General features: G+C 46.7%; 1 protein-coding gene across 2 annotated transcripts in view; it reads right to left on the reverse strand.

Annotated features, from left to right (window-relative positions):
* BMPER (BMP binding endothelial regulator) overlaps window positions 1–16,874 on the reverse strand; it is a 216,663-nt gene that overhangs the window by 91,216 nt on the left and 108,573 nt on the right. For both annotated transcript variants that reach the window (XM_037041161.1, XM_037041160.1), the window contains exons 7-10: window positions 12,594–12,693; window positions 8,172–8,281; window positions 4,864–5,004; window positions 3,041–3,145 (exon numbers count right to left, since the gene is read on the reverse strand). In XM_037041161.1, the coding sequence (XP_036897056.1) occupies window positions 3,041–3,145; window positions 4,864–5,004; window positions 8,172–8,281; window positions 12,594–12,693 (456 nt within the window). The remainder of the gene's footprint in view (window positions 1–3,040; window positions 3,146–4,863; window positions 5,005–8,171; window positions 8,282–12,593; window positions 12,694–16,874) is intronic.

Consider the following 16,874-nt stretch of genomic DNA (forward strand, 5'->3'; position numbering starts at 1 on the left):
GAAGCATATTCCCGTATCAGAAGATGGCATTGTCTCATCCCTGACTCAACGGGACTCACAGCGAAGAAGAACTAGTGACACAGTAACATTTACAGAGCACTTCTCGATGTAACGAAGACCCTTCTAGATGTTTTCCCTCGGTTATTCAGCATCGGGCTATTTGTAAGGATTTAATAATTTAACACTTAAAACACTTAAGGTTTAATTAACATTATATATTGTAGTAATAATTACTATTAAGATGCCTAAGAACCTTATGAGCTGAACGTGTCCCTTTTACAGGTGAAGAAATTGAAGTCACGCGACACAGTGGTGGTAGAACCCAAACGAAACCTAACGTTGTGTAACCCTAAAGGCCATGTGATTTCCACTCCAGATTTTTATCCTCTTTCCTCCTTTATCACTAAGAGGATTTTATATTCATTGGGTAACTGCTGTACATTAGAAAGAATGCTGTGCATTCTTCATACTTTATTCCACTTAAATTTCACAATGACCCTCTACCCTATTCCTGTTTCTAGGAAACAAGAGAAGAGGCCCAAGGCCTGTGTCAAGGCCACATAGATAATATAAGGTTCATTCACTCACTCAACTACTGGTCAGCTGCATCAAAAATAGATTTAGGTACTCCAAAAAATTACACAGACAAAAAATGCTGGTTAATAACTGAGAAGCCAGAACTATATCTGATTCATTTTTCCATCAACTAGAGACCCAAACGAAGGCTATGCTGACGTGGCGTGAGACTTCAAATTTGGTCCCATCCAGTCACCCCACAGTTTGGGGCATCACCACACATTTTCATGGCCTAGAGTTCTCATCTCTATTCAGCACGCAGGTCTCCTTTGGCTTCTTGGACTGAAAGCAGTTGAGGACAAAACCAAGTGTCGTAGGCTCAGGCCGATGGCATGGTGGCCCCCAGGGGAGAGGACAGGTGCTCTGTCTGAATGGAACAGAGCTGTCTACACCCAAGGCCCCAACAATATGCAGCAACATGATCCCCTGTGTGTGCACACTGGCTGGAACTGCCATCAGCTTCCTCAGAAAACAAAAGTGGGGCTGGTAATAATGCTAAAGTAGGTGGGGAGTAAATCAAGCACCAGCTATGGAGTTAAGCCCCTGGACTCCACATAAATAGCTGTGGAACTCCAGACGGGTCGTGACCTCATCTGTAAAAAGGGTGTAGTAACAACACCCACTTCAGAGGGTGGTCTCAGCATTCAGTGGGGTTAGCCCTGTGACTACAGAGGAAGTCTTGGTGCACACTGGCGACAAGGAGATGCCAATGTCAGAACAGCCCTGTCCCCACTAGAATCCACCTAACCCTCCTCACAACCGGGCTCCATTGTCTCTGGGGAGTTGCCAGGGAGGGTGGACATGGAATCCAAGCAGAAAATCCTTCTTCAGCAAGGCACACATGCTTCTGGAAAAGAGACGTATAGGACCAGGACGACAGAGCAGGGAATGCAGGAGGACTCTTCGGATTTTTTAAATTTCTCCAGGCAATGCATGGGCAGGGCAGTAAGTGAGTAACCATGGCCATTGAGTGGGGAGAGTGGGAACTAGAGGGACATTTGGGAAGATGCTTAGAAACAGAAAGATGGCCCTTGAGGTAGGAGCCAGGCACGGATGAGCTGGGACAAGACAGGGTGGGTGGGGAGGTGGGGAGCTGGGGGGAAGGCCTGTGACTGGAGGCATGATGCCCCTGGCCCAAATGTGGTCCATAAAGGAGAAACACCAACCAGATGCAGCTGGTGACATCCAGAGCCCTGACCTCCCCACCGTAAGAAGACAATGAAAACCATCAACCCCGCCAACCGTGGTGGAGCTCACGTGCAGCTGGACTCTCCACCCCGGACTGTGGAGCTCGGTGCCTGAGCCACCAAGTGGGCACGGTGCCCAGTTCTCGTCTTGTGGCATAAGGAAGCCCATTATTGCTAACATGTGCTGCAAGAGGCCATTAGCAGGGGGGCTCCTGCAGGCTGGGCAGAGAAGATTGATCTGATTTTCCCAATGAATATTTATACGCAGACCACGTTCAAGGCTTCAAGTCTCTGTACTCTATCCATTTTTTTTCCCCTTCATCTTCTTTTATGGGAGGTTTTCAGTTTTATGTCTGAGGCTTTCTAAAGCAAGACTAATTAGGGAATTTTGGCGTTTTTTTTTCTTCACTTCTTTCTCCCCCCTTTATTCAGTTGTGCAATAGCAGCAGCTGTTGTTTCCTGAGCCTCATTTGGTAGTCAGGCAAACACAGTGCTGTTTTGTTTACAGTAATAACAGATGTGAGCAAAATTAAAGGCTGTCGATAACAGGGAAGGGCGGACATGCCCCAAATCTGTGGGTATTTTTTTTCATTCACTGGATGGTATTGAATAGGTTTGACATTTTCCCAAAATGCATAAAGCTTTGAGAGGTTTCAAGTTGCTGAGGCAAGTTCATGGAGTTTAGCCTGGGAGGATAATGGCTGTTTTATTCAGCACTGGGACTGTGGGCTTCTGGAAAGAAGTCTTCCCACAAGGACACGAGTTCTATTCGGGACTGCCATGGAGGCCAGGGTTCGAGAGGAAAAACTTCAGAAGAGGGTTGGAGTGCTGCTAGGCAGGAGAAAACCCTTGAGAAATTTCCTGAGAAACAACCACTTATGACTTTGAATAGCTATGGCCATAAAACTCTGATCTGAGAAGAGAGAAAGAGAGAAGGGGAACGCAAAGGAAGCTGCTGATGTTCAACAGAAAACCCAGCCAAAGAAACAAGGGAGCAGACCTAACAGGAATGGGAGACACTCAAGCAAAGAATGAGGCAAAGTCACTAAGAAATAGGAGAGTGGAGACAAGGGCAAGGTGGGAGCTATTTTCACGCAAGACTAGAATCTGGGTGGAAACTGCAGAAGAGCAGGAGCAAGCTTTGCAAGGGGCATGTGGCTACTGGGGAGCATGCAAGCTCCAGGGGATCTGGATTTGGGGACCAGGGGACCATGCCACGAACAGGACATTTCCCAGGATGCCCAGGTAAAGGCATGTCAGCCTGTACCAACACGTACCTGTGGGCAGCTGCTGATGGGAGTGCACTGCTTCTTGCGACACTCTGTCCTGCCTTTCACACAAGCACAAATGGTGCAGTTGACAGAGGACCACATCTCTCCATCCTGGGGAGAGAGCACAGGATTCTGCTGTCAGTTGTGGGTCGAGTGCAGCTAACCAACAGGCTGGGTTTCCTCTGCCAAGGGAAGCATCTCTTACCCTGGGTGAGAGATGCCATCATTAGACTAAGGTTCTCTGAGGCATCTACCTGCCCCTGACCGATTTAACATTAAGATTAGATCTGCATGTATGTGCGTGTGTGTGTGTGTGTTTCCCTCCAGGATATAAACGGAATTCTTGGGCAGCTAAGTCCTCTTTGCATCTTGTTCCTCCTGCATGGGGAGACAAACAGGCGTTTTCACACATGATGTAAAAACAAAAGTCTCATGTTTCCCGCTGGAAAAGACAGAAATATTTGAGCTGTGCCCAGCTCGTTTATTCCCAGAGGTGACATGGTTCTGGACCACATGGGGCAAAAACATGCCAAGAACAGAGGCTGATCCAGACGACTCCCAATGCCCAGCTGCCACCTGACCAGGAAGTCATCTGGAAATGTGGGGTCCAGAGAGCAAACTCTAAGAGCCACTCACACCACGTCCCTTCCTGTCACACACTCTCCTCCCAAAAAGCTGGGACGCACTTTGGGACACGCTTTTCAGCCCTGGAAGAGCTATTAGAAGAACGTCTTTGGTTCATGGGCTTTATAGTCTACAAATGCAGGCCAGAACCCTGGAGGACAGTCAAGGGTGGACATCCCTGCTTTGGGGAAAAGAGATGACAGGCAACAGCACTGGGCCTGAAGATGCGCGGGGAGCCCTTCCTGGGCTGGTGGCAAAGTTCTTAGAAACAGAGAAACGAGCTTGGGTCTGCCGTGTAGACCGCTTCTCTCCCTCCTTCTTCTCATTTTTTACAGTCATTTTACAGACTGTCTATTCCCTAGGGGCTTTTATTCCCTAGGAGAAGACGCACCTGAAATTGTCTTAAAGGGCCAGAATCTCCCACTGCACTTTTCTAGGACTCAGTTTCAAGGATAGCCCTCTGTCCATGAGTTTGGCCCCAGTCATTTAAAGGACCCTCGCACTAAGGAGCTTTGCACACACAGCACCTCCGTGAGGGCAGGTCACTGCACCTAGGTGCTGTGGACAGGGGCGACCCCATGGAAAGAGGGCACAAGAGCTCCAGCTTCCTCCTCGGGCAGCCGGAAAACAGGGTAAAACACAGCTGAGATGGGGGCAGTTAGCAGACAGCCCCACTGACTCAGCGGGGCACGCTCTCTCCCCTTTGCTCAGGGGCCGTGCCAGCCACGTACGCCGGACAGACATCCTCCCCGGAACATCTTCCAAACGAGAAAATCTCCTTTTGCAAAGCAGCAGTGTGGAAAAGTCCTAAAAGCACCCAGCTCTAGACCTGAGCCGTTCCCAGGTACATGAGCACCCATCACTGCACCAGCCAGGGGCAGTTTCGGGTCAATGCCAAGCACAGGCTGACCACATTCGGAAAAGGCAATAATGTTTTACAAGTTTGAAATATTTAATAAAGCAAAAATAAGGCATATTTCAAAAGAAAATTTTCTGAAAGGAAAACATTTTCAAAGCAGTTGCTTCTCTGTCCCTATGTACTTGATTCTCAATATATTTGCATATGTAATATTATAAATAAGTGCATTTATAGGTTATCATACACACACACACACAAAGTATAGATGATGCCAATCTGAATTTTTTTGGGAGCATTTACAATTCAGACTAGCACAGAGTTTCCATGAGCTTGGCTCATGACATACCCGGAAAATCTTGTTGCCAAACTTGCACACTTTGACGTCCTCTGGGGGCACACGTAGGAGGCACTCCTCACAACAGGCCTCCGTGCCCTTGTCGCAGCCACCAGGGCGGGAGCACTCCTTCTTGCACACTACAGTAGAGTCCTGGGGGCCCAAAGGCAAACTGGAGATTAACCATGGTTCCCACCGTTGCCAAACACCCTCCCTGGCCTCGCCTTACCAACCCACAATCACTGCTTTCAAACATATTCCAAAGATACCACATTTTAATTTATTGCAATAAAGCTTTTGTCCACTTCAAAGTTTTATTTGATTAAATATTTGGATCATGCAAAGTGTGACACACATTTCCTACCTTCCAAGGATTTACAATTTAATGCTCATGAGACTAAAGAAGTTGCTTCAGCCCGTGTGTGACAAGAAGGCCCTGCTCATCATTATAAGACAACCGTTTCCTGCCCCTTTCCCCTTTTCTTCACTAACAGTGCTCTCTGGGTCTCCTCCTTGGCTTTGTACCACCTTCTAGGAGCTCGGCATGGAGGCAGGATATCTCTGATCGAAGATCAGACACGAAGAGTCAATGTTCCCCCTCAAGATGAAGTTCCTTAGTGTATTCTGTGTTCACAAAGGAACAGAATGAGCAATTGCCAAACTGGACCCAGGCTCTAGGGCTCTTCCACAAACCATGTGACCCTCACCAGGCCACTTAACCTCTGAGGGCTACAAGTTTGTATCTATAACTTAAAGGTGTATGACTTGATTTCTAAAGAGGTAGTATTCCACAAACAAAATAGCCAAGTAAACTGACTCCTGATTCATCCTGCAGCCCATGGAAGCAAAGTTCGGAGCAGCTTCAGCAAAGTGAACTTCCCTGGCTCCCCAGCCAACGAGGTGAAACTTCACTGGAGTAGGCTGACAGATGGGAGGACTGGAAGACTGAAACACGTGTGAAATTTAGCGGAAGGAGGAGAACAGAAGTGTCCCAGGGCAGACCAGCAATCCCCTCAAAAGTACCGTGTTCATGTGAGAACAATGGCCACGAAATAAGGCGGAACCCTTCTCCTAGACACAGACCCTCTTGGCAAGCTTTGAGTGAGGACTCATTTCTGAGCCTTACACACGGGTGGGTTGTATCAATCAACCCATGTGACTTCTGTAAATTCTATGCTGAAGATATGGCTTCAAGAGGCATTTCAGGTACCACCTATTATAGTCCCACTGATTAATCATCTAATATTCATATGACACTGAGGTGATCCTTCAGAAAATGTCATTTGTTATCCTTGGGTCCAGCCCACATCATACAGTGGATAGGACTGAGAGCTGAACAAGACCAAGTATACATATCAGGGGTGTTATCTTGTGCAAAGCTATCTCTCTGAGCCTCCAGGTCCTCACCTTCAAAATGGAAATAATCATACTGACTTCTCATGTTTCTGGTGTAATTTAATCAAATATTTTAAGTACCTGGAACATTGCCTGGCTTATAGAAGTTATTATAAGTCAACTCATAAACCAAAAAAAAAACCCTTTGTCAAATTGCATGTTCTGATTTGCACTCACTGGCTTTCACATAATGCACAGGTCACAGCATATTTCTCAATTTCCACTGAACACACACAGCTCCCATTACATCAGGTGTCTGGCCCTGAGTTAAGCCATGAGAGCACAGATGGATGAGCATCTGTCTTCAACAAGCTTGGAGAGTAAGAGGAAAGAGAACCATGAGAACAAACAATGACAATATAATGTGGTAAACAGAACCAGTCAAGGTGTGGAGGGAGCAGAGTCGAGGAAATAATTACCTATCTAGGGGGCTGGCACAGCTTCCACACAGGAGGTAACATCTGAGACCGGCTGCTATGGAGGAAGAGGAGTTTGCTAATCAAATTTACAGAAGATGAGGACACGCAGGGAGAGAAATCATTAAGTCAAAAGGCACACTGTGTTCAGAGAACTACTACCTAGCTTCTAGAACCTGCCATAGCACTGAATGAGGATGCTGGAGAGGGAAGCTCTCAGCAGAGAGAAAACGATGCTCTCCAAAACGATTGCAGCCTGAGTCTCCAAGCATTTAGCTCCTCCATGGACTCATACTCTGATAAAACAATGTAAAACAACCTCCGGGAGGAGTGGTGTTGATTACACTCCTTTTGAGTCCTGGGACATGTTTCCTAAGCATCTCTCAGGGAATCTGTGAGACCCAAAGCACTATGAGCAGAATGAATTCCCATCCATGGGAGGCCTGGCTTCCCTGGAATCAAAAGAACTGGGAATGAGATGGGTTTTATGGAAAGCTCCGTATCCCCAAGAGGAAGCTCTAACTTGTGAAATTCCTGGAGAGGAAGAGAAGTCCTGAGGATGGAGGCCAAGGCCAACAGAAGAAGTGGCGATAAGTTTAGCATAGGAAAATACAAACCATGAAGAGAGGAGGGAGCCGCAGGAAAGTGTTCTTGGGCTCAGGAATGGCTCAAGGTTCACTGCCAGGGAACACGCAGGGCAGCCCTTCCACGGCCACCCCCTCGAAGGAGTGCAGGCTACCTAACACAGCGTGCTTCACGTGATCAGGACCCTCTGAACCCCAACCACAGCTACTGACTCAGACTCAGAGCTGACACGGAGCAAACCTCCTCTCTTTCCCTCTCTTGCTCTTTAGCTATTACAAACAAAACAATCACCATCAGCACCAAAATGTATTACTCTCCACTCAGGCCACACAGATGTTTGGGTTAACCCACTGACGAATGATCTTAAAGTCCTCCATACAAATGATCTTTTGGTTCCAAAAATAAATCACTGCATAAGCACACTCTAGAAACATGTGTTGTGTGTCCCTTTAAAACTTGGGAGTGGTGGAATTCTTTCTTTACCAGTCACTAGGCTTCTGGTTGCCTTTTGAGAAAAGTGAGCGGGGCCTCAAGTAACCAATGATATGGTGAACAAAACATACTCTCTTCCCAAACTACCAGGTTTATCTTGTGATGCACTGTAAATCCATGCCTTTCTTTCCCCCTGGCTGTGATTAAAGCTGTTTTTATTGCCAGGCGTGTCACAGAATTCATTGTCGATAATTAGATCCAGAGAGCACTGCCACGTGCATTTGTCTGAGTTCAGCTGGTGCCTCAGACAGCCGGCCCCTCCTAGCTTAGTTCTCACCACCTTCCCACGTGCTCTGCCTGGGAAGATGGCAGTGAGTCGTAATCTGGGTCCTGCGTTTGAACTTCCTCTCGACCTCAAGTGAGGCTACAATGTTAATGCTAAAGCCCCAAATGCTCTTGTTATTGGACTGCAGCCCCCCCAAAGCCTCATACCCTGCAGGTACATGCAGTGCAGTTATCGTAGAGAAATGAGGATCCGTTGTCATAAACGTCACTGCGAAAGAGGCAGCTTCCAGATGGGAGATCGAACACTTTCCTCTGACCTAGAGGGAAGCAATGCAGAGGGTAAACAAGACAGAAGCCAAGGTGGGGCCGCTGCATCATCAGCAATGGCAACATAGGGCAGTTAAACATTCTCACAGGACCAGGGCAATGTGATGCACAGAAATAGAGCCTTGGGTCAGCTGTTCCGAGTGGATATCTGCACAAATCATTAGCTTAGAGAGTTTTTGTTAAAAAGAGTCTGATTGCACACTATAAGTTCAATAGATATTATATATTATATAGGGTCCGGCACAAATAAAGCCCCCTTTTTATGAGCTGAAAAATCTATACCAAATCTTTTATTACAAAACTGTAAGTGTAAAGTTCTGTAACATAACAACGACACTCTCAAGCACACTGAATGACATTTTAGGTGAAATGTGCAAATTGCTGTCCATCTCATGTGAGACACTCACGTAGCCCACCACCAATACTCAGTGGTGTGCCCTCTGTTGGACCCTTTCTATCCATACAGTGAACCAAGAGGAGAGAGACACGACCTCCTCTCATGGAGTGCACAGTCTGCTGGGTAGACAAACACACAAAACATGATCAGTGCAAATATATGGTAAGTTCTGGGAAGAAGCCCATCTGGGAACTGTGGGGACAGGGAGAACAGAGAAGGCTTCTCAAAGGATGTGATGCCTGAGCTACAATGAGAAAAACTATCCAGAAAGTGAGTATTGGAAGGAAGGAGGCAAGGGGAGTCAAGATACCACATGAAGGAACAGATGAGCAAAAAGGACTAACGACAGAGCCTCACAGTTGAAGAGGTTATGAGTCCATTGGCATAAAGGGTGAAGCTAACTTACAGGGCAGCAGAGACATGTGTCCGGCCTCGCATAGGCATTGCATCTCTGTAAAATCAGCTTGGGTTGTTTTTCCCCATAATTTATCTACATATGCTTTGTCTGTTTTGTAAAGTGGACTTAAATCCTTTTTGGCAAAAGACAAGATATATAGTTAAGCTTTTTTTTTCTCCACCAGTCAAAAAACAAGTTCTGAGGAGCTTTTCCCTTCTTAAAATAAATAGCCCCTGTCTGTTACTTTTACTACAATGATACTGCTCAATGTTGTTGCATGGATGGGTGGGTGAATGCATCAGTAGATCGTTGAACAAAAAAGGCTCTTCAACAAGTTTCTCCTCTACCCCCCAAACAAATGTAACCAATGGCTTAAATTATTCTAAGTAAAATATAAAATTTACCTACAAATGCCTTAGCACAGAGCCTGGCACTCATGAAACACCACGGAAAGTGGCCGACGATATGGATGACGCGCATTGTCATTATCAGTGGTGGTACAAGTCAAACAGGACCCCGGGGGACGCCACTGGGAAAGGGGCCCTGGGTGGTCCCCAGACAAAGAACTCTGCCCGGGCTCCTCATTGGAAAGGAGAAAGGAGAGGGAGGGAATGTTGTACAAGACAGAGGCGTGCCGTGTGAATGAATTGTTGGTGGAGGAAAAATTGAACAGCAAATCAGTGCCCACCCTGCCCAAAGTCTAAATTAGTCTAAGATTTAAGCATCTAGATAGTATCCCCGTGTTTTTTTTTTATTGTTGTTGTTTATGTGTGTAAGGGGGGTGTTTCTTTTTACTAGCAAAGAACATAAAACCTTACCTTAATCCCAAAGTCATCACAGCCCAAAGTAAGATAAACAGTCAAGAAAGCGTGCCCTGTTCTGTGCACAGCCTAACGCGAACCATTCCCACTGGGGCTTAGCCCCACTGAAAACAGGTCTTGTGTGGAAGAGTTATGATTTCTGAGTGTCCTAAGACTTTCTATCCTTTTGTAATCTGCCTTATGACCACAAAAGGACAGAAAACTCTGTATCCAATACAAGAGCCACGGCTCACAGGACAAACTTCTGAGCTGACTCAGTGTATCCATGGCACAGGCTGAAAAGCATGAATCAATCCTGCTTATCTTCGAGGCCAGGCCCCTGATGCCACCCCCTCTGTGGTGACTTTCCTGCTCAGACAGAACACTGCCACCCTCACAACCCACAGTGCGATGATTTCGACCATGAGGAACCGGCCAGTTCTATTCCAGGGGTGCGAGCGCATGTCGGCAGTCTAAGGGGCACCCATATCAGTGGGAATATCTTTAGTCAGGCATGTCTACACAAGCCTCCTTTGTTCTTCTTCTAATTCCATATTTACTTAAAATGTATGTATCTGTCTGTGAGTGGGTAGCAGGAAAGCAAACTTAGTGAGATAGGGAGTTGGCAGTAGAATCCCCCAAAGAGGAGAAACTGCCTTAGTTATGAGATGCCTTCACTTGCCAGTTTGGTTGTGGAAAGACAGACGCAAGGGTGTGGCTGTGATAAACTGGGAATGAGCAAAATCAATCAGCAGGATGAGTTGGAACTGAGAAAAAGAGACTATGAAAGAAAGGACAGAGGATTTGAGAAAAGGGTGCAGATAGTGACTGGTGACTGACACCCACATAAAAGAGACAAATGGTAAAATGCTCCTAAAGGCAAAAATGGCTGAGGTCTTTTAAAAACAAAGGAAGCTTAATGTTTCATTTTACACGTTCTCTGTGCTTCTCTGTGAAGTAATCACCCTCGATGACTATAAACCTTCAGGAAAATCCACTACATAAGCCTCAATAGCATGATAAAATGTGAAAAGATTGGATAAGAGTAACTCTGAAAAGACAAGATTAAGAAGGGAGGAGGAAGAGGAGGAGGAATTGGAGGAGGAACAAGAGCCTGAGGAGAAAGGACAAGGGAAAGAAGGGAACAAAGAAACAGCAGGAGAAGGAACACAAAGCCAGCAGTGACTTGGAAAAATATGGCCCCCCTCAAGGATCCCTGGAGAGTCTGGGGAGGTTGCTGGGTGCTCGATTGTATTCCTACGATGGGTCAGGCTACTTTTATTCTAATCTTAAATAGTCCGATTCCTCTAACTCAAGAGGCTAAGGATCACATGGAAGAAGCTGACATAGAAATTATAAACCAAAGTCAAAAAATCTCCTGCTCCAGAGACTCCCGATCACAGACTGTCTCCCTGCAGCTGGTGGCGTACACACTGCCTTCCTTGTCACCAGGGGGTTGGGCTGCAGTGGGTGAAAGCATCGGGCTGAGGAGTCACAGAGATCTGTGTCCCCAGTACCAACCAGTCACCCAGGCTGCACCACCTTCCAGAAGTCTGCTCCCCTCACAGGACAATAAAACTAATAACTGCACCCGTATCACACATTGGAATTGTATAATATATTTAGTACCTATATATGGGGTTGGCCAAAAAGCTCATTTAGTTTTCTTCTGTAAGATGAAAGACACATTTTTCATTTTCACCAATAACTTTGTTGATTTGGCTATTTTGAGTATGTTGTCTATCTCCCAATTGATTGTTCTCAATTAAAGTCTAGATTTGATCACTATTGACTTCAATTGGTCTACCTGACCATGGAGCTTTGTCCATGAGAAGTCTTCGGCATGAAACTTCACAAACCACTTTTGACACATTCAATCAGTCACAGCACCTTCTCCATAAACTGCACAAATCTTTCATTGCATTTCATTTGCATTTTTACCTTTCTTAAAGTAATAAAGAAAGCATAATATGCCCCCAAATGTTATATTTTCTTCCATCGCAAATATGAAAATGGCTACACAAAAATTCACCTACTTTGAAAAGTTTTTTAAATACACGTTGATATGACAGCCGTCACAAGAGAATCTAACCCAATTGTTTTGAATGAAGTTAAAGACAACCAAGCACTGCTAGAGCCATCTGATGGGAAGAAACCAAACAAACTTTTTGGCCAACCCAATATCACAGCTTTTTAAGATTAAATGAGAAGCAGCACACAAAAAATATTTCACACGGTACTTAGTATCTAGTAAATATGCAATAAGAGCGAGCACTTCCTTTTTTGGCTACTATCCATTGCTCCCTTCCAAACCTCTTGTTTTTGGCATGTTATGCTTTTGCCTCTAAAAGTAACACCAGTCCATATTCCTCTGTGTGTCTACTTCACATGCCTTTAAAATCTGTTCCAATTTATCATCACATGCTCAATTAAAGATAGCATCTTCGATACTGTCCTCACACAAGAGGGTATTTATCGCCCCAGGCTGTCTGGTGGACCAAGTTCACAGACACGAGGGGGGAACAGAGAGGAGCAGCCTCTGCGGAGGCCTTGGAACGGAGACAAACATGCACCCACCTCATGCTCGTGTGGTTGTCATGAACACAGGACAACAAGAGGACCCCAAGACAAGTGTGCGGAAGAACACGTTCAGCAGAGAACTCCGAGGATATATGACATTGTTCTTTCACCTTGAAACTGGCACTCACCCACGCACTTGGGGCAGCACTGTCCTGGAGGCACGTGGCTAAGGTGCTTAGGACAGGAGAGAATGGGACAGACTTCTCGCACGCACTGTGTCCTGCCTCCCTGAAGAAAAGAGAGAGACGTAAGTAAGTACATTTGGCAAAGTCAAGTGCATGGAGATGGGATGACCGAGGTGTCTGGACCAAACTGGGCCCTTCCCTGACACTGAGTCCCTGGGGTGACTGCTGAGACCCATGAGATTTCTCCCAAGCCTCCTTCTGCCTTCCATACAAACTGTCCCAGTAAAAAGACGCTTCATGAGACGATGACAGGATCTCCTCTCACACCAGCCACCGCCTCATGTCTGTCCTTCTGAAGGCAAGCCAACTGTCTCAGTGTGTCTGAGACTTGAACTTGCAGGGCTCCAGCTGGGAACATGTCAGGAAAATCAGGAAGAGCTGGCCCCCCCACCCAACCCCCACACAAGCCAAGGAGCCCTTCAGATTTTGCTGAGACTTTGCTCCTCTTTTGTGTCCCCATCTCTCCGTAGGTCCTGTCCACCACAGCTCAGAGGTGCTGCTGGGGTGGCTGGGTGAGGTTGGAACTGCGGGGAGCCCCCCACATGCTCAAAATGGGCACAGGGACAGCCAGCGTTCGGAAGAACAATTTCACTGAGTTTACCAAGCTGACCTAATCGGTTTCCACTCACTAAGTAGAAGGTACATGACGNTGGGAACATGTCAGGAAAATCAGGAAGAGCTGGCCCCCCCACCCAACCCCCACACAAGCCAAGGAGCCCTTCAGATTTTGCTGAGACTTTGCTCCTCTTTTGTGTCCCCATCTCTCCGTAGGTCCTGTCCGCCACAGCTCAGAGGTGCTGCTGGGGTGGCTGGGTGAGGTTGGAACTGCCGGGAGCCCCGCACCTGCTCAAAATGGGCACAGGGACAGCCAGTGTTCAGAAGAACAATTTCACTGAGTTTACCAAGCTGACCTAATCGGTTTCCACTCACTAAGTAGAAGGTACATGACGACTGACACAGAAAAGACTGGCGGAGCCTCCGTGTGCCCTGGGAGAAGTCTGGAGCCTGCAAATATTGCCCCTGCCCCCCATTGTGATCCCTCCGGCGCCCATTCCCTCAGACACCCATTCCTTCCTCCCAGAGGGCAAAGACACAGTGTGCTGATACCACTCCCCTCCTCTGCCCCTCAGAGACACCTGCTTTTCACGCCTCAGCAACTTGTAACTGAATCTTTAGGAAGTGAAGACAGGACTAAAAAAAAGAACCTGCTTTCCAGTCCATTTACAGCCAACACCTTTGAAAGCCTAATGTGGAAGCGACCCTGTACAAAATGAATTGCTATCCAATTTGTGAATATTTCCAATGGACTGGCTTTTCTGGGATTTGAGGTAGAAACTGACTTAAGAGACCCTCAGGTATCCCTCGTCTTGGGCTGGTGATTTCTACCTCAAGAGGCCTCGGGAAAGGAGGAACTCACCTCAGAGAGCCCTGGGCTTGCCAAGGAAAAGATCCCCACCCCACCTCCCAGTCCCCACACCTTCAGCCCCAACACCAGCCGTCAGCCAGGAAGTCACATTCAGCCCGTGCAAGCACACTGCTGTCTCCCGGTGTGTCTGCCTTCTCTCCCTGTTCTTGCCATTTTTATTATTATGGTTTATTTTTTGGTGGGGATGGAAGAAAAGGGTAAATTCTGTGTTTTTAAATATTTATGATTTTGAAACCACCCTAGAGTTGGATTCTTCCCCAAACCAATAAAGAACACGTGAAAAATACCACAAAAGCCCTTCTGTTGCTTTTACATTATTTTCAGGTCAGCAAGAATCGCTCAAAAGCTCCAAAGAATATCTGGCCGGTCCCTGTGCGGCTCCTCACTCACCTCCGTACAATCCTGAAGTCCGGCCCCTCGCCAGACCCCAGAGACGCAGAGGCACGTTGAGGCCAGACTCGGAGGTCTGCCCCAGCACACACAGAAACCGCGGAAGCCAAATCTGGAGGGAGGACATAGGCTGCCCTTAGCTTTCCGTTTCAAAGAAATCTACCTGCCAGTAAGGCCCTCAAATCTGGAAGCCTTCGGGCCACGCAAGTTTACCTCTGTGTCAGCTTCTCTCGGCACACAGAGAACACATTCTATCTGTCGATATTCTCTGCTCTTGTTGGATCAGCAACTATTTTTCATGCATGTTTTAAAACTGAAACAATTTTTAAATGTTGCATAATTGCATTGGACTGAACTTGCCCACACTTTGGAAAGCTGGCAAAAGATTATGTAGACTCCAGTAATTTTCCTTACAGTAAGGTCAAAGAGCGAATTTTGCATACATAATACGACTGCAGTTTGTGTTTCCCTAGAGGCCGTTGAAGTAACTTGAACTCCAACCTGGGTCTGATGGTTTGGTCAAGTTTTATTTTGTTTGGGCTGCAGCGCTGGGGCACAGCCCCAGTCCCCAGGCCGCATTCCAACGAATGGCTGCAAAGAAAGCCCCCAGCTCTCTGGGCTCGCAACCTGCTTCTAGGATTTCAACTCTGCAGGGACTCTGGTCAAACTATGAGCTGTGGCTCCACTGTAAACGAAACAAGTTAAAGTAGCAGAAGTAAACATTACTGTTTCTATAAATGTACACATTCCTACTGTACCCGCCGCACTAGCTTGGTTGAGCTTTGGAGGTGGGCTTCCCGGCCTCAACTCCCTTTCCCTACTTCATCCTGGCAGGATCCACCTGCCCATGACTCCTTTCCAGCATCCGTCCATCATTTCATTACCCGATCAAATATGTAAGGCCTATCGTATGCTGGGATTTGGCAGCGAGTGCAGCGTACAAAAGTCACTCTTTCTCGAGCCTGCAGCACCTCAGACTACGACCCCATGTGAAGGTAGAGGATGACTTACTGCCACACTTAGGATCTGGTGCAACCCATTCAGGCTAAAAGTCACTGGCTAACATCTATTTCCTGTCTGCCTTAACACAGAGTGTGACCTTTCCCAGACTCTCTTGCAGTGAGGGTTGGCCCTATGACTCAGTTCTGACCAATGGGAAGTGGATGAAAATAACACACCGTACTGGAAGATGCCATCCACAAAAGTCTTTCATGCACAATGCTCCATTCTCCCTCCACTGGATGGATAACCAGCTGAATGGAAGGAACATTAAGAGCTTTTAGAAAATGAAGAAAGCCTGCTTTCCTGAGTCACTGTACGGAAATCTGCCCACTCGACACCTACTGTTAAATGAGCAAGAAAAAATACTACTGCACTAAAACATTCAGACATATTAATTCTCTGTTACCAGTGAGCCTATTTTGTCAAGAAACCCATAACCTTCCTTCTAGCCTCCTTCCCTCCCAACTCCAACCTAAAGACAGAGTTCCAGGTTCCTCATGCCTTTCTTTGTTGCCCTCAAGCACATCCTACAATGTCCACCTTTCTTATACATACCTCTTCCCCTCCCCGCCTCCACCACTGACCCCTATGGAAACCCTGCTTCAGTCAAGGTCTGTGTCAAGTGCCTTCTCACCTGTGACACCTGCTAGATGTGTCCGTGCCCCATAATCTTCTCCTTCTCCCCATAGCTCACCTGTTCTCTTCTGGACTCCTGTATTTTGACACATCCATGTGTTTTAACCCTGCAAGGTGACAGTGGTTTTATCTTCAAGCTAGACTATTGTTGGACCAGGGACCAGTCCTTGGAGCAGAGCCCAAGATCCTTCAGGAGAGTGAAGGGCTCAAGGAACGTTTCAGTAAAAGCTTACTGCACGGAAGACTGAGCCACCATTGCGATGAGCTCCAGAAGGCAGCTGCCTTCTCCAGACACCTTTAACTGCAGGGCACTGCAACAACTGGTGGGTCAGGGTGTTGGCCTCCACTTCCTTCCGTATCTCCTTGAGTTTTGCACAATTTAGGTAACAATCAAACGTTTCTTGGTGCTGAGACTTCCAAAACGAACACTCAACTTCAACTTGCAAAGCTGATGGTGTTCCTAGGATCCCATGTATTTTGTTAAGGGTTTGAAAATTTCTCAACAGTTAAAACATATAGAAACTAATGACAACAGGCAACCCTTGAACAATTCAGGGGTTAGAGGGGCCAACCTCCCACCAAGTTGAAAATCTTCGTATAACTATTACATTCTCTCATCTGGTCAACAACAAAACAAAGGGATGCCAGGAACTTGCAAAGCACAGTCGAGTTATGATTTTCTCCATTCGTGTTTTTCTGGTAAGGGGAGCTTGCTCTTTAGAAGTGGTCATTTGTTCTCACTGCTTCTCTGAACGCTTCTCCAAAAGGAG

Source organism: Sturnira hondurensis, unplaced genomic scaffold (genome assembly GCF_014824575.4).
Source record: "Sturnira hondurensis isolate 20B ecotype Veracruz unplaced genomic scaffold, ASM1482457v3 Scaffold0002840, whole genome shotgun sequence".
Taxonomy (NCBI): Eukaryota; Metazoa; Chordata; class Mammalia; order Chiroptera; family Phyllostomidae; genus Sturnira; species Sturnira hondurensis.